Source organism: Crassostrea angulata, chromosome 8, assembly GCF_025612915.1.
Source record: "Crassostrea angulata isolate pt1a10 chromosome 8, ASM2561291v2, whole genome shotgun sequence".
Classification (NCBI taxonomy): domain Eukaryota; kingdom Metazoa; phylum Mollusca; class Bivalvia; order Ostreida; family Ostreidae; genus Magallana; species Magallana angulata.
The window spans coordinates 19840513-19860057 of NC_069118.1; the positions used below are offsets into that span (position 1 = coordinate 19840513).

Consider the following 19545-nt stretch of genomic DNA (forward strand, 5'->3'; position numbering starts at 1 on the left):
AACATGGATGGGGAGGGTTACAATGCGAGGTAAATATCAACGAATGTATATCTGGCCCTTGCAAAAACAATGGTTCATGCGTTGATAAGATAAACGGTTATAGTTGTTCATGTTCAGAGCACTGGGAAGGAGATTCATGTCAAAAAGATGTTGATGAATGCAAGTACTTGCCATGTGGGTTGTATGGGACGTGTGTGAATATTGAAGGTAACTTTTCGTGTTTATGTGAATCTTCGTGGGCTGGTCGAGACTGTGAAAGTCATATCAAATCATGTTCTTATAATCCATGTAAAAACAACGCTACTTGCATTGACCTACTGGAAACATATTACTGTAATTGTGACAATAGATTTAAAGGTCGACATTGCGATCTTGATATTGATGAGTGTTTATTGTCTCCCTGTAAAAATGGTGGCACTTGCTTTAATACTCATGGGTCATACTTCTGCAAATGCTTTGAGCAAACGACTGGTTTTCATTGCGAACTTGACGTCAATGAATGCACCAGGGACCCGTGTCCTCAAAATACAGTGTGCGTTAACAAAGAAAATGGTTTTCTCTGTCAAGACTGTAGCACATTTGTATGTGCAAATGAAGGTCAGTGCATTGATACGATAGATGGACCAACATGTAATTGTTCAAAAAGCTGGATTGGTTCGAAATGCAAGCAAAGAAACTTTTGTTCAAATAATGCATGTGGTCCTCTAGAAATTTGCATCAACAAACCCACAGCGTATGCCTTTGAGTATCACCCTTGTATAAGCTCACCGTGTCAAAACAATGGTCAATGCACTGTGTCTGGCTTTAGTTACTATTGCAATTGTTCTATGGGATGGATAGGGAAAAACTGTGAAAAGAGAGACTATTGTTTGTGTGATACCTGTTTTAATAATGGTACATGCTTTAATACGAATACATCCTTCCAATGTTTTTGTTCTGATAAATGGTATGGTACAACGTGTGAAAAATATGACTTTTGTAGTTCAAACCCATGTCAACATGGAGGGGTCTGTCAAACTGCTGGAGGTAACTATATATGTGATTGTCTACATGGATGGACAGGGTCGAATTGTCAAACACGTGATTATTGCAATAGTTCGCTGTGTTTAAACAATGGCATCTGTGTCAATTCGGACACGTCCTATTCTTGTACTTGCCCACCTCAATGGTTAGGAAGGAATTGTGAGTTGTATAATTATTGCTTCACTAATCCGTGCAACGATAAAGGTGTATGTGTTACCAACAATACAGGATTTGTTTGTTTTTGCAATCAAGGTTTCATGGGAAAATCTTGTATCATAATTGATCATTGTGCATCTAATCCATGCCAAAATAACGGATCATGTGCTTTAGAATCAGATGGATATATTTGCCATTGCCATGCAGGATATGATGGAAAAAATTGTTAACTCGACATGGATGAATGTGCTTTTAATTTATGCCCAGCAATATCGGTATGCTATAATAATGCTGGTGGATTTGCATGTGTTTGGGAAGATAACTGTCGCAAAAGAAGCTTATTAAATGGTGTGTACTTATTTTTGCATTTATCTATTAATCACCTCTTTCCTGAAACAATATTCATAACTTCTCAATGTAAATTACAAATAAAAAATGAAGAAAATGCAATTAGTTTATTATTTCATGCATTGTAAAGGTGGTTTTGTATATTTTAGGAAAATTGGTTTACACCTTCAAACTTCCATTTACGTCTTATGGAATGAAAGCAGTGTTGAATATGGGCCTGTTAAAACAAAAATTGAATGGTTGTAAAGGCAACAGAAAACTTGAGTTACATCCACTGCGTTTAACAGTTGTGACACGGTAAGGACACGCATTGCTTGGTTTACATTCATTTTGAATTCCGTAGTTGTGATAGTAGATATATTTCTCTTAACGTTTTGATGAATTTGATTTTTTTTGCAGGGAACACTCCATTTACCTAAATTACAAGGCATTGTGCCAGCTTTAAGATTTGGTTTTTTTTTCTTCTCAATTTAATCATTTGTCATACAATTGTATATAACATGTTATAATTTCTTTTATAAATGGAGAAGTCGCCCATTTATTCTCATCCCTTTTGACCTTTACCAACTTGTTTTCATTTGGTGAATCCAAAACGAATTCTAATGTCCCATATTATCTTTTTTTAAACATAACTATGTCTTGACGAATTAAAGATGGGGCAAAAGTAAGTGTTTAGAAGTGTAAAAGGGCAAATATTACACTGGACGAAATATCCCTAAAACAACAGGCAAGATATTCTATGATTGAGCATTGTTCTACACTCGAATAATTATTATGTGTGATTTTGAATCAAGCAGCATACACAATCTACCTTCAAGATTCTAAAGGAAAGTTTGTATGTTTGAAAACAATGATACAAATAACAAAAAACTATGTAATAAATAACTAATTAATGATCATTTTGTTAAGAGTAAAGATATCATCTATACATGTTACTTTGCACTCTTGATATAACCAAGGCGCCCGTATTTAATTTTTTTCTCTTTTATTATCCTTTTTCATCCTTTATCCTACACAAGATGATGATCTTCCATTCAATAAACTGAAGTCTGGAATGGTGACTGAATATCATAACTATGCCAATCAGATGATAGAGTTCCATCCCGGGATACCCTACTATTACAACTTTTCCTAAAACCTTTGTACGTTTTAATCGAAGTACATTGGAACTTCGCCTAATTTTCTATGTATATATAAGTGTATGGAGTCAAATATCAAAAATGATAGTAACAAACTGTGAACCATCTCAAAACTCCATAAAACGGAAAACAAATTCAAAGCAGAGCAAAACGGACCTCCAAATAGATAGAGGTAGGATCAGGCGCCTAGGAGAATTCAGCATCCTTTGCTGACCGGTCACACCCGATGTGTGCTCTTTGTCGTAATGGGAAAAAATCGGAAAAGTCCGTAGACAATTAGGGGAATAATTAATTATGGTCTAACAATTAGTATGAAAATCGTCAGTCAGCATGCCACCCAGTGGAATATTATATTTGCTGACAAGGTCGTTGTATCGACCATATAACTTACGAAAAGATGATTTCAAGCGAGACTGTTTTATCAACTTGTTTGTCAGTAGGTTTCTTCGTCTTAGAAACTGTTCATACGAAAAGCACGCCCTTGCGTATCAAATCAACTGTTAGGCAAAAACAACATATGCAGGTGATGAAGGTATATTGCTACATAAGTAACTTTTACCTTGTGTGGAGTCTTTCTCAGGTAGTGAAGTTTGTTCAAATAATGGGGACCGGGGGCAGTGTGGGGCTACAATGATGGGTGAATTTTACATAAGTTGGTCCCCGGGGGTAGGGGTGGGGCCACACTGGGGAAATGAATTTTTAGATAGGAATGTATAGAGAAAATCGTTAAAAATATTTTCGAATTGTATTCAGTCCAAAAAGCAGTAATTTGTTTAAAAACACAGGTTGTGCAGATTAAAGTTGGATAAAACCATTATTCCCTAGGGAAAAGTGGTTTATAAAGCGAGGTAGGGGGTTTATGTAGGAAATGGGAAAAATCTTCTTACAGGTAAAACAACAAAGGAGCTTGGTATTTACCATAAAAATGTGAATAAAATTGCCAGATTTTTTTTAATTTTAAGAGCAAAATCTTCTGTACTTAGTTGTCAAGATATTTTGATTTTGATATTGTAATGCTAATTTGATCAGAATTAAGGCTACTGTTGCTCATATGAGCGATGTGGCCTTTGGACCTCTTGTTTAACTAGGTGCACCAATTCATCCATTGGATTCTTTTACATATTAGTGACAAACTTTTACATATAAGTGACAAAAAGGAAAGAAAAAAAAATGTGTTAAGAAGGTTTGATGGTCAACAAATTAACCATCATTTTTTTCTTAAATTTTCAAATATGATTTGTTTTGCTAAAATCTATCATTAGGTAAAAAAAAATTTTAAAAAATTAGCTTTTTTCTTCAAATTTCAACATTTGCTTTATCTTTGTACAGAGCTTTTCTTCCTAAAATTGACGAAATGTTATCGATTGGATATATGATTAAATTTTAAATCCTCAGAATATCTAAACGATCTTAAACATCAAAATTCAGAAGCTGCATATCCTGTGCAAACAAAAGCATACCAATGGCAGACCAATTTTTGATTTAAGGAATGAATTCAATATTTATTTGTTTTATACGATATAAAATGGTTTGGGACAGTTTATGCTTTATAAACCGCGAAGCGGTTTATAAAAAAGCGTAAACTGTTTCAAACCATTTTATATCGTATAAAACTAATAAATATTAAATTCATTGCTTATAATTTAATTTTTTTAACTTTTCATTGTAGATAAAAACGGTCATTTGACCTTTAAAATGATGTAAAATTGTACAAAATTCAAACATAACGTCAGGCGTATTGATACGTTTTTGACGTTATTCTTACTATGACGTAGGCAACATTCTTTATACGATATAAAACTAGAGCAAAGCTCGTTGCAAAGCAACGAGTGGGTCTTCCGGTAATGTCGGAAGTAAAGCAGGAAGTTCCTGTAAGAAGCAGAGCTCTTAAATCAACAACAAGAGTAACTAAAACAAAAAGATGAAAAAATCGAATTCTTCCTGGTACGACTTAACAAAATCCGAATGATTTTAAGTATGAATTAACAAAAACCTTTCTGATTTCAAGAACGACTTGACAAAAAAAAATCCGAATGTGTTCAAGCACGACTTAACAATTATTTTTGGTACAAATTAATTTTACTTTGAACATTACGCTATTCCTTAAACCAAGGACGCGGAATCAAAATTTCCGGAAAAATCAATTTTTAAACCCCGACATCTCTGTAATGCTTTGTTTGATTTTCAAACGGATTTCAGATTTGAATTCACCATGGCAAGTTCTATAACACTGTAGTATTGTTTTATTTTGTTCAAAAAAATGAAAATTTCCAAAAATTGGAACTGCTTCCGGTTTTGAGCAAAATTGATGAACAAAATTTTAAACCCCCCAGTACATTATAGAATTGATACATCTATCATCAGTAAAAAATTCAAAGCGATATCTTTAAAGTTAACGGAGATCTCTTCCGGACAAAATCACTTTTTTTAAATTAAAAAATGGCCGCCAAATTTGAACGGAAGTGACGTAAATGCTGAAACTTTAACATCTTTGAGGCACGGTAAGTTTACAAAAGCTCTGAAAATTTCATTGAAATCGGATGAAAACTTTTTGAGATATAAAGCCGAGAAGGAGTCAGAAAAAAAATAAAAAATAAAATAATAATAAAAAGAAACCGAAGAAAAACAAGAGGGTCTTCCGTTGGAAACGGAAGACCCTAATAATTTTTTAGCCAATCAGAAAACGCGTGACAACTAGAATTAAATTATAAAAAGATATGATTAAAGTAACTAATGAAATTGAACCATCATTCAATTGTTATGTGATGATAAATTGATGAAAAACTATTTCATAAAACAGAAGAACATTTTAAACATGCACAGATGTATGGTGTGCCTTGACATCAACCGTTAGATTGGTTAGGTTTCTATTCAAAACACAATAATTCGATTTAGCATGAAGCGTGGTAAATGTATCTAATTTGACATAGTGTTGTATCCTTCTAATCCACTTTTATTTACAAAAATAATTTGAATTCAATATTTTTAAACAGATTTAATAAGTGTGATTTATTTATATTAAACAATTACTTCACAGTTGTGTCGTATTTAACATAAGATATATAGTTAACATGCTTGAGTTTGCATTAATTTTGCCATGAATCAGTGACTAAGCTCGCAGAATTTCACACTTTATAAAGCCCGTCAAGGCTTCCTGAAATAAAGTTAAAATTAATTTTGTGTAATTTGAAAAAAAAAAATATAAATTTTAAATGAAAAGGAAGACAAATGAATATTTATCATTTCCTTTTAACTAACTGTTTTGAAACGTAGAACATCCTCTCTCTCTGTTCAAAACATCATACAAAGAAGCACAGATTGGGATGTCCGAAACATCGAAAATATATCCAAATGAATAAGCTTTACTTCAGGTAATAATTTGTTTTCATGTTGCTGTTTCTTTTTTTTATTATCTACTAACGAATGTAAGGCAATAAATACGCTTCATTTTAGGAAATTTAACATCTGTTATGCCTCAATGTAAAATTAAATAAAAACACGATAAAATTTCAAACATTACAGTACATGACCAAAGTGGTCCAAATTGATCATTAAGATCAGAATTGATATACTTTCAAGTATGCTCATATTATTTAAAATAACATTGTGTTTTCTCTAAAGCTTATGAAAGTGAAATATTAAAGCAATCCCCATTTACTCATTAAAACGACTAGATTGCAAATGATAAGGTTTAAGAAAAATGAATCGGCTAAATGATAATATTTAAGGTTAGTCAGGTCAATATTGAAAGTTAACCGGTAAAATATGTTAATAAACACTAGATTTAAATGGGAAATATATTACATGAATTTTATTTTATTTCATAACTATTTGCAATGTTTCGGCCATGCTCATCCTTGCTAGTTCGCATGATGACTTGACACCGTGGAATTATAGACTAAGAGTCAGTTTGTCATGTTTTCCTCTAGATATTTAACTTGTAAATTTATGCTTGGCTTTGCTTGTCTGAAGAACAGTTAAACAATATGATTGTCATATTTATCAAGAATCAATCTTAATCAAGGTCGCATAATCTTTGTCGATTCGTTGATTGAATTTGATTAACAGTTTACACAGTACTTTTTGGGATAACATAATGCCAATGAATATTAATGAACACACGATAATAACTTATATCAATTGATAATGAAAAATATGATTTGTGAGCCAAATAACCACAAAAGGGTTAGAACATTTCATTTTCATAACATTATAAAAACACTAGGGGTGTAAACTGAAATCATTATAATTTGAGTTTTAATAACCTAGTCAATCTTTCAAATTTAATTTTTGGCCTATTCTCAAATAAATTGCAACAGAAAAGATTTAGCAGTAAATATATTAATTCAAGCGCAAATAATATACTTGTAAAAACTTAGCTTAAATTCAATGAGTTAAAAACACAACTTTAACATTTAATTCAAATATAAATCAAAAGTATGTAATAGAGAATAGAAGGAACACAACTCTGTAAGTGTGTCCGAAAGTTTGCCAAAATAGACATGAAATGCTAAAACACGTAATCAAGGAAATCAAAAAGAAAATTGAGTTAAACAATGATCATTTATTTCCGTACATTAAATCAATTTGAATTATATGTTTTGAATATGAAAGCATTCTAATCACAGGGCTTTGAATTTGTAGCATAAAAAGGTTTGCATTGGAATCGTGTTTATGCATACCCCAATTCATTATTAATAAGTACATATATATATAAAATAGACAAACATTTTTACACATCACCCTAGGTCTATTTTCTGTCATTCTCTATCAAACTTTATTATTGTAAGGTGAAGGAATCTCTCGCAGCAATGTCATTCTGTGTAATTTAATCATTAAGTAAAAAATGCTCTATAATAGAGAGGTTGCAATTGAAATTTAAAACAAGTACGGGTACGCGTACGTGTGTAACAACTGCACGTACTAGTAAACGTTTTTGTAATTCATCAGTTGAGATTTCATAACTTGTAGGATATAAAAGTGTACGTAAATTTCGACGCAGTTTTTTGACATGAATTTACTTAATTAAATCAATGATGAATTTCTTATTAATGTGCATGCAAATGTAGGAAATTTTGATGCATTTTTCCACTAAAAAATAAGAAATATTGAAGCGTATTAGTTAAAAACGTTAATATATTATTTCAGATTAAAAAAAAACATTTATTGGTAAACATTCATACTAACAAATGCCACATATGTTTTAGAAGTCATAGTGATTTTTTATATGTGCATGAAGTTTAACATCATAAAAAATATATTAATTTTAATGCAACTAAAATAATATCGGTGTAATTATTGTTTTTCGCAGTCTGGAAACATACATTATAGTATTATCACAGTGAAATATGTATACAAAATTAAACAAGCAGATGCAGCCAATGATTCCAAAGAAGATATTGAAGATTTCTGACGTTCTTTCGTTAGGGTAAAAATTGACAGAATATTTTTAAATGATGTTAGGCATTGAAGATAAATTCCTTTCTTGTTGTTGCGTAAAATTTCGAAATTTTTTAACAAGAGTAATCATTCATTGTCATTTTTACAACATGCAATTTGATATCATGCAATCAAAGATTTATTGAATTATCAACACTGTACTTAAAAACATAAGATGGTTTTTAATTTGGGTCAAAACTTTTATGATTGAATTATCATCATTTTCACTTCTGTTACGCTTTGGTTTATTTTTGGATAAACCATGAAATCATTTTATTGGTTTGAGCTTAATTTTATATTGTTAAACGAGAGCGACAAAAACATAGTACCAGAAACTTTGTTCAACAAATCTTTTTTAATGACGATTAGATATAATTTAACAATTTTTGCCCATTATTTCATATCTTTGTTAGGTAGTTTGAACATTTTCTTCAATCTTAAAATATCATATGAACTCAAAACACGTGATAACGTTTATATTTGTGCTTATGGTGCATGAATTAGCTAATTTATTCAAAGGACATTGAATGTCACAAATTTCAATGCAAACATACGCGGAAACATACACTGAATGTAAATTTTTTAGCATAACGTTTGCTTTCTAGATTATTTAACCTAATCAGGATTGTCTGAAGAAGTGGTCCCCAATTGACAAGGGAATACTTTATGATATATACACTCAAACGAATATTTGCAAGCATGCTTTCTTGTTTTAATCAATAGAATAACAAAGACTTTCGAATTGTAATTATTTTTGCCTTTCATTCTTTGCTGCAAAATTTCCAGATTAATATCGATACTGATCCGGTGATTTCCAGTCTGCCGAGAAACCAACGTCATTTATCTTCAATTTGACACTTTTTACGCAGTAAAAGATAAAAAGAATTCTAGTCTTGTAAACCGTTTTCATGAATATAAGCAGCCATTAAACTAGAAAAAATTAATTTAATTGTTCTCAATTTGTTTTCACAGTGATTTTACAACTTTATCAACTGGTAAACTAACACGAAGATTACACTGGCAGAGCAAACAGATCAAATATAACCGTTTGTCGTTATCATTTCCCCAGATAACATATGAAGTCTTCAATATATTGAATAACAAATAGTGCACATATCGTTTCATTATGGTTGGGTTGAAATTTACATGTCTGATCTTTTTCTCGGCAATAATTGAGGTAAGACAATTTTGATATTTTCATAGAGGCATTTAGAAACATTGCTTAAATTATTTTAATCGTAACACTGATTTGACTACTTGATTCAAATATTAAATCTATTACATTTGAAGTCCTCGTATAAAAATGTATATGATCATAAAAGAATGTTAAATACAGCAAACAGTTTCAAAATAAAGAAAACTTCAACTTTTTTATAAAACAAATTATTCAAAAAAGTCGAGAATTTTATTTTCAAATTCATTAAGTTGTCTACAAATCCAGATGAAAGTTTAGATTGTGTCTCAGAGTTTTAGAACTTGTATTTAAAAACTAATGTCACGCAAACACTGCAATAAATAATTAGGATTTTCGTGTTTTAAATATGTTCTAATATCCATAAAGGATAACTAAAATTGTTATGCAATTATCACGAAATATACCGTTTATCCGGGTTTTTTTTTCGCGTCATGTTTTTTTTTCGCAAATCAAAACCTAGAACGGTACATGAAATTTACGCAAATCAAATTTTCACTATTTCAAAGTCATAATGAAAATATAATTCACGTTTGTTTAAATCTGTGAAGTAAGAGGTAAAAAAAGTATCTAAATTGTCATCCTTAATTAATGAAAAATTCAGACAATAAAACCATTTACACGATTTCCTTAATGTGGTATAATTACCGATATTTTTTGGAGAGACGCAAACAGTCACAGATCATGTACCGTTACATATACATGTACCAATAGCTCAGTTATTATTAGACATCGATTTACGCAAGGACAGTGACCGTTTTAATTAGCTTGCCAATGGAATTTTAAAGAAACAACGAGACTTACATACCTCTTATCTGGCGCATGCCGCAATATCTGCCTCTAACTAAACTAACTGAACACAGTTCATCGTACCGTAATTTACCTGTTTACTTTATTGATAAGGAAAGAGAAAACTCTATTACAAGAACAAAACTTTGTATTAAATTTACGATGATTTATTTTCCGCGATTCTGAAATCGTCGCAAACAAAGCGGAAATTGGATCCACGCAGGAAAAAAACCTGATATACGGTATACCACCGAAAGCTTTAACCGGTTATTACATTTTTTTAAGTTGAAAGCAATCAAAGACAGAGTTTTATTGCATTCACGATATGATAGTACATCAACAGAGTTATATTTAAGGTGGCAATAGGGAGCATAACCTTCTTTATCCACGTTGATGAAGTGAAAAGCGATGGACGACTCCACGGTGGTGGCTGCTGTCAGGGTGTAAATGGGACACACTGTACAAAACTGTGTAAACCGGTCCTTACTGTATGCCTCAAGTAAAATATTTATATAGTTATATGTTGTACGTTGTGACCATTGGGGCGAGCGCAACAGGACTGCAAATATTTTGCACCATTGTCATCTAAATCCAATTGACTTGCTGCACCTTAAAACAGTCTTTTACTCAGTAATTTGATCAGTAAAATCCGTAAACGTGAATTTTCTCATAGTTATGAGTATTCCTTGTTTGTTCCCTTGTGTTATTTGAGTGTTATTTATCAATTTTCATTGAAAAGTTGCAACTTTAAGATGAATTTGCAACTTCTACATGAATTTGTTTTTAATTTTTGAAAGCTTAAACAACTTATCTATGCCATAAACAAATTAAAACAAAAACTATTTAACCGTGCGATCGTATATCAAATTCATATAGCAAGTAATTATAACACGTAAACTGCAGTGCAGATGCATTGTGGTCCATCTCTACAGTTTAGGAAAATGGGCGAAGTCAATGAGACTTTTTGCGATACTCTATACAAGTTGAGATACCTCAAGAAACCATGAAATCCTAGTGAAAGGTCAGCCTTTTTGGCATAGCACTGCGGAAGTTAAAAAAAGCTGAGATGCTAAGGAAAAGTTTTTCCTCGGCGAATCTATGAATTAAGCTCGAGCTTTCTTCCGTGCGCTGGTTCTTAGAGCTTGATTCGCTTGTTGTTAGCTTTTAATCGTGAGGACAGATCATGAACTTAACATGCATTACAAATTATTGGATATGTAAGGAAGAATATGTAACAGATCTAATAATGTTTTTCTTATTCGTTTTTTATATTAGAGACAAAACAAATTGTCAAACAAGCTTTACAACAACACTTGATATGAAACGTAATGATGTTGTGTATGGATCCAAAGTTGGCAACTCAACAAATCCTCAGTATCTAAAAGTCGATAACTGGGTAACATGTCTTATTATTGTACATTTGAACATCTATTTTTCTAGACTTTGATATTACTTATCTGTCGGACGTATTTCATTTTGATCGTATGGTTGAAATAAATTATTATATATTAATTATTGTCTTCGAAGAATAAATATGTAGACAAGATCTCAATCAGCGTGGGAGACCTACAGCCATCATCAGTTCCACTCATCTACCAGTCTGATATTTCTGATTACAAACTGAGAATAGGAGACAACGTATTGTCGCAGCACTGGGGGCAGAAGAAATTTACTGCTAATTTTATAAAGGATGGAACCACATTCAGGTTTTGATATACATTTAAAAATCCTTTATATAAACTTTAATTATCTTTTAAAGGAGGTGATATCTTAAGAATTTATGTATGAATCTTCATTTTTTGTCAAATGAATATCAAAAAAGAAGATTTACCCATGATATGAATAAAGCTTGCAGGTGTTGATCGGCACTTGACTTTGAACCTTTTCTAAAAATTACACTAATCTTGAAAATAAATCTGCTTGAATGATTTGGGAGTCATAATACTGCTTTCATATTTCATTTAATTTTACATTTAAAAAGGGGTAAATAAATAAACATTTTGGAGAGTAAAAATTTATGTTGATTATGTTCTGTATAATTTCTTCAGGGACATTAATACATGTAACACTCAGCTCATTATATTGCAAGAAAGCAAGCTAACAAAAAAATGCATATTACATTGTTCAATCTGTGTTCTTGGGTACAAAATAAAGAGTAAAAAATTATATCTGACATTTTTATTGTATGAACGGTAAAGTATTTAATGAAATGTGGTGATAGCGAACAGTTTTAAAAAAGTCCAATGAAAAATACAAAACATAAAATGCAGAACAAATTGAAAAATAATTATTCTATCACTTTAGCATGAAAGATCAAATAACATTTCTTATAAGATTTTTTTATCCCTTCGTTCATACAAGTATCATTATGATTAATTGTTATATAATGTTTTCAATAAAACTAATGAAAGTACATCATATTTTTAATTGTTTGTATTCCAGCATTCAGATCTCATACAAGGCTTACTGTTCTGAAGGTTACTATGGATCAGATTGTCGCGCTCATTGTCCCGGTAATCCAAGAAAATGTGTCGTTAATGGACACACCTACTGTGCAATGGGTACGTTATTTATTGAAACTAACAAGTTTTATCCTCTGTTACTCTTTCGTATTATCTTAAAATAAAGTTGATTTTACCTTAACAGGTTGGACAGGTAGAAACTGTGACCATGATATCAATGAATGCAATACAAAAAGTTTCTGCAGCCGCGGTAACTGTACAAACACTGCTGGTAGTTTTCACTGTACCTGTCAAGCATCTGTCTACGGTCTAAAGTGTCAATTAGATGAAGATGAGTGTCTGTTAGAGCCTTGTAATGGAGGAGAGTGCGTTAACAAAATAGGTAGTTATCAATGTAATTGTCGACGGGGAACGTCGGGAGAAAACTGTGAACATTTAACTGGGACCAGCTGCAATGGTGTCACGTGTGGTAATCATGGTAAATGCATTGTGAGACACAGAAAACCAATGTGCCAATGCAACAATGGCTACTCTGGAACGGATTGTTCCGTAAACAATTTTTGTTTAAACAATCAATGTAAAAATAATTCAACATGTGTAATCGGGGAATCAAATTATACATGTTATTGTCCAAAGGGATTTTATGGACAATTTTGTGAACAAAATGATTTTTGTGCTAGCAATCCATGTCATAATTCAGGCATATGTATAAACACTGCATCCAACTTTTCATGCAACTGCGTAAATAATTTTATGGGTCCAACATGCAAAGCTTTTAACTACTGTGCAGGAAATGAATGTAGCAACCATGGATCATGCAAGATACTAAGTAATGGATATAGATGCAATTGTATTGGTGGATTCAAAGGCACTGACTGTGAATTTACAGATCATTGTTTTGGAAAGAACTGTAACAATATAGGAAACTGTACAAGTGACAATAATACATATTCTTGTCATTGTGATGCACGATATATTGGCCAAAATTGTGAAACTACAAATTATTGCTATGGGAACGATTGCACAAATCATGGAACATGCCGTGTAATCAACGACAGCTATAAATGTACTTGTCATTCTGGATATACTGGTAAAGACTGTGAGCATGATTATTGCTTTGGTGAAACCTGTTCTCGTCATGGCAGGTGTCAAAACAGGGAAAGCTCTTACTCATGTCACTGCAACGCTGGATACACAGGACACGATTGTGAACACACGTACTGTGATTTAAACCAATGTCAAAATGGTGCAACATGTGTTAATGGTCATTCAGGCTATACATGTAAATGTGATCCTAGGTTTATTGGGAATCACTGTCAAACACGTAATTACTGTCACGGCCAGAATTGCAATTCTCGAGGAATTTGTCAGAATGGTGGGAATACTTATTCGTGCCACTGTAGAACCGGTTACTCTGGAAAAGATTGCGAGCACGACAGCTGCTATAATCACAAGTGTCAGCATGGATCAACTTGTAAATCAGTATCAGGATCATTAAACCATACTTGTACGTGTCCCTCAAATTACATCGGAGCTTTCTGTGAAAAACAGAATTTTTGCAATGGACAAAACTGCAACGGTCATGGAAATTGTACCAACGATAAAAATGGCTATATCTGTCAATGTTTATCAGAATACCTAGGAAGAAACTGTGAACTAAAAAACTATTGTCACAGTAATCCGTGCACACATGGAAACTGTACAAACATCCAAAATGGTTTCAATTGTACATGTCCAATTGGATTCACGGGTGGTATCTGTAATGCAGTAGATCACTGCCATAATCAACATTGTTCAAACCATGGTCGGTGCCATAACGAAGTTAACAGCTATAAATGTGTCTGTATTGGTGGTTATACCGGTCAAAACTGCGAAATAATGGATTATTGCTACACCAATAACTGCTCTAATGAAGGCGTATGTCACAATAACCGCAATTCATACAATTGTACATGTAATCTAGGATATACTGGAACGAATTGTGAACATACTTTTTGTTCTAGTCATAATTGTCAGAATGGCGCAACGTGTCTAAATGGAATATCTAACTATACGTGTATTTGTTTACCAGGTTTCTTTGGAAACGTTTGTCAATCAGTGGGTTATTATCCGACATCATCATTTTTTCCGTTTACCCCTACGTCACTAATTAAACAACAATGTAAATCATCTTCTTGCAATAATCATGGAAAATGTTATCCAGAAAGCAATTCAAAGGGTTATTTGTGTGAATGTGAGAAAGGATGGCTAGGTTCAGAATGCGAACACTATGATTACTGTCATGATATTACCTGTTCCAACCATGGGACATGCTTTTCTGGAAAAAACGATTATTTTTGTCTCTGTGAAAAGGACCGTTTCGGAAAATCGTGCAATATAACTAATTTTTGTAAAAACATCACTTGTGCATTTCCTCGTTTATGCATAGAAACCTTAAATGGATACTCATGCGATTGCCCTACTGGGTTATATGGTATCTACTGTACTAAGGTTAATTATTGCTCTCAAAGTCCATGTGGGGGGCACGGAAAATGCAGTAATACAGAAAGAGGGTTTACATGCATTTGTGATGTTGGTTGGGCTGGTGACAACTGCTCATCAGTTGATTTTTGTTCTAGTTCACCATGCGGACATCACGGTTTATGTCAAAATAATCCTCTTAACTTTACCTGCTTTTGTGACGACGGTTACATTGGACATCAATGCAAAAAGTATGATTTTTGTTTCGAAAATCCATGCGAAAATAATGGAACATGTATATCACATTCAAATGGTTACGAGTGCAACTGCATGCACATGTGGACGGGTCACAAGTGTAATGAAAGGAACGTTTGTGTTTTGGATAACCCTTGTAATTCGCACGGCAATTGTTCCATGGTTCAGTCTAATGTTAGCTGCTCTTGTATATCTGGTTGGACTGGTTCATTTTGCAGTATTCCAGATTTTTGTTACAGTTCACCTTGTGGAAAGCATGGAACTTGTAAAAACAGGCTTGGTTCATATCATTGCATTTGTGATACGCAGTGGTTAGGGGAAACTTGTCAAGTCAATGCATGCGAAAATATCACTTGTAGTCACCACGGAATCTGTTCAGCGGACTTGTCAACTTCGGCGTACCACTGTGAATGTACAGATGGATGGATTGGTCATAACTGTGATTTTCCAGATCCCTGTCAAACGAACATTTGTGCAAATGGAGGGACATGTTTTCCTTTAATATTGAACCATGCAAATAGTGTAGTCAATTTAGCGTTATTTAACAATCTTCATACTGAAATCATTAATGGGTCAGTTACAGCTGAATGTAAATGTATCAAAGAGTGGACAGGGCCACGATGCGAAATAGATGTAGACGAATGTTTGATAAAAGACACGTGCAACGGACATGGATTTTGTTTCAATGATCTAGGAAATTATACTTGTTTTTGCGAACATGGATGGGGAGGGTTACAATGCGAGGTAAATATCAACGAATGTATATCAGGCCCTTGCAAAAACAATGGTACATGCGTTGATAAGATAAACGGTTATAGTTGTTCATGTTCAGAGCACTGGGAAGGAGATTCTTGTCAAAAAGATGTTGATGAATGCAAGTACTCGCCATGTGGATTGTATGGGACGTGTGTGAATAAGGAAGGTAACTTTTCGTGTTTATGTGAAACTTCGTGGGCTGGTCGACACTGTGAAAGTCATATCAAATCATGTTCTTATAATCCATGTAAAAACAACGCTACTTGCATTGACCTAGAGGAAACATATTACTGTAATTGTGACAATAGATTTAAAGGTCGACATTGCGATCTTGATATTGATGAGTGTTTATTGTCTCCCTGTAAAAATGGTGGCACTTGCTTTAATACTCATGGGTTATACTTCTGCAAATGCTCTGAGCAAACGACTGGTTTTCATTGCGAACTTGACGTCAATGAATGCACCAGGGACCCGTGTCCTCAAAATAAAGTATGCGTTAACAAAGAAAATGGCTTTCTCTGTCAAGACTGTAGCACATTTGTATGTGCAAATGAAGGTCAGTGCATTGATACGATAGATGGACCAACATGTAATTGTTCAAAAAGCTGGATTGGTTCGACATGCAAGCAAAGAAACTTTTGCTCAAATAATTCATGTGGCCCTCTAGAAATTTGCATCAACAAACCCACAGCATATGCCTGTGAGTATCACCCTTGTATAAGCTCACCGTGTCAAAACAATGGTCAATGCATTGAGTCGGGCTTTAGTTACTTTTGCAATTGTTCTATGGGATGGATAGGGAAAAACTGTGAAAAGAGAGACTATTGTTTGTTTGATACCTGTTTTAATAATGGTACATGCTTTAATACGGATACATCCTTCCAATGTTTCTGTTCTGATAAATGGTATGGTACAACGTGTGATAAATATGATTTTTGTAGTTCAAACCCATGTCAACAAGGAGGGGTCTGTCAAACTGCTGGAAGTAACTATAAATGTGATTGTCTACATGGATGGACAGGGTCGAATTGTGAAAGACGTGATTATTGTAATAGTTCGCTGTGTTTAAACAATGGCATCTGTGTCAATTCGAACACGTCCTATTCTTGTAATTGCCCACCTCAATGGTTAGGAAGAAATTGTGAGTTGTATAATTATTGCTTCACTAATCCGTGCAACGATAAAGGTGTATGTGTTAACAACAATACAGGATATGTTTGTTTTTGCAATCAAGGTTTCATGGGAAACTCTTGTAGCATAATTGATCCTTGTGCATCTAATCCATGCCAAAATAACGGATCATGTGCTTTAGAATCAGATGGATATATTTGCCATTGCCATGCAGGATATGATGGAAAAAATTGTGAACTCGACATGGATGAATGTGCTTTTAATTTATGCCCAGCAAGATCGGTATGCTATAATAATGCTGGTGGATTTACATGTGTTTGGGAAGATAACCGTCGCAAAAGAAGCTTATTAAATGGTGTGTACTTATTTTTGCATTTATCTATTAAACACCTCTTTCGTGAAACAATATTCATGACTTCTCAAGGTAAATTACAAATAAAAAGAAATTGCAAGTAGTTTATTATTTCATGCATTGTAAGGATGGTTTTGTATATTTTAGGAAAATTGGTTTACACTATCAAACTTCCATTTACGTCTAATGGAATGAAAGCAGTATTGAATATGGGCCTGTTAAAACAAAAATTGAATGGTTGTAAAGGCAACAGAAAACTTGAGTTACATCCACTGCGTTTAACGGTTGTGACATGGTAAGGACACACATTGCTTGGTTTACATTCATTTTGAATTCCGTTGTTGTGATACTAGATATATTTCTCTTAACGTTTTGATGAATTTGATTTTTTTTTGGCAGGGAAAACGCCATTTACCTAAAATACAACGCATCGTGCCAGCTTTAAGTTTTGGTGTTTTTTTTTCAATTTAATCATTTGTCATACAATTGTATATAACATGTTATTATTTCCTTTATAAATGGAGTAGCCGCCTATTTAATTTCATCCCTTTTGACCTTTACCAACTTGTTTTCATTTGGTGAATCCAAAACTTAACGAATTTTAATGTCCCATATTATCTTTTTTTTAAACATAACTATGTCTTAACGAATTAAAGATGGAGCAAAAGTGTTTATAAGTGTAGAAGGGCGAAAATTACACTGAACGAAATATCAATAAAAACAGCAGTCAAGATATTCTATGATTGTGCATTTTTTCTGCACTTGAATGATTATTTGGTGTGATTTTGAATCAAGCAGGATACATAATCCACCTTCAAGATACTAAAGAAATGTTTGTCTGTGTTCAAAACAATGCTACAAATAACAAAAAAACATGTAATAAATAATTTATAAATGATCATTGATAAGAGTAAAGATATCATCTATACATGTTACTTTATTTTTTATTTCGTATAAGATACGGGATCTTTGCACCCTTGATATAAACAGAGGCGCCCGTCTTTAAACTTTTTTCTCTTTTATTATCCTTTTCCATCCTTTATCATACACAAGATAATGATCTGCCATTCAATAAACTGAAGTCTGGAATGGTGACTGAATGGCATGACTATGCCAATCAGATGACAGAGCTCCATCCTCGGATACCCTTTATTACAACTTTTCCTAAAACCTTTGTACGTTTAAATCGAAGTACCTTGGACCTTTGCCTAATTTTCTATGCATATATAAGTGTATGCAGTCAAATAAAAAATGATAATAACAAACCGTGAACCATCTCAAAAATCCATAAAACGGAAAACAAATTCAAAGCAGAGCAAAACGGACCTCCAAATAGTTAGAGGTAGGATCAGGCGCCTAGGAGAAGTGAGCATCCTCTGCTGACCGGTCACACCAGCTGTGTGCTCTTTGTCTTAATCGGGAAAAAATCGGAAATGTTGGTAGACAATTCGGTTATTAATTATGGTCTAACAATTAGTATGAAAATCGACAGTCAGCATGCGACCCAGTGGAATATTGTATTTGCTCGCAAGGTCGTTGTATCGACCATATTACTTACGAAAAGATTATTTCAAGCGAGACTGTTGATAGTCCTGTTTTATCAACTTGTTTGTCAGTAGCTTGCTTCGTCTTAGGAACTGTTCAAACGAAAAGCATGCCCTTGCGTATCAAATTAACTGATAGACAAAAACAACATATGCAGGTGATGAAGGTATATTGCTACATAAGTAACTTTTAACTTGTGTGAAGTCTTCTTCAGGTAGTGAAGTTTGTTCAAATAATGGGGACCGGGGGCAGTGTGGGGCTACAATGATGGATGAATTTTACATAGGTATATAGTGAGAAATCTTTAAAAAAATATTCTTAAAAGCTATTAGACCAGAAAAACTGTAACTTGTATGGAGCATCCTCAGGTAGTGTAGATTCAAGTTTGTTCTAATCATGGTCCCCGGGGGTAGGGGTGGGGCCACACTGGGGAAATGAATTTTAGATAGGATTATTAAGAGAAAATCGTAAAAAATATTTTCGAATTGTTTTCAGTCC

At 33.2% G+C, this 19545-nt stretch overlaps 1 protein-coding gene across 1 annotated transcript; it reads left to right on the plus strand.

Moving 5' to 3' along the window:
• Positions 1–3: 3 nt before the first annotated feature.
• Positions 4–18152, plus strand: LOC128160762 (neurogenic locus Notch protein-like). The gene is made up of 8 exons (XM_052824099.1): positions 4–29; positions 10430–10585; positions 11362–11482; positions 11614–11792; positions 12529–12647; positions 12733–17505; positions 17650–17797; positions 17902–18152. Exons 1-8 carry the CDS (start codon positions 4–6, stop codon positions 17945–17947), a joined length of 5568 nt encoding a protein of 1855 aa, XP_052680059.1. The 3' UTR covers positions 17948–18152.
• Positions 18153–19545: the final 1393 nt, after the last annotated feature.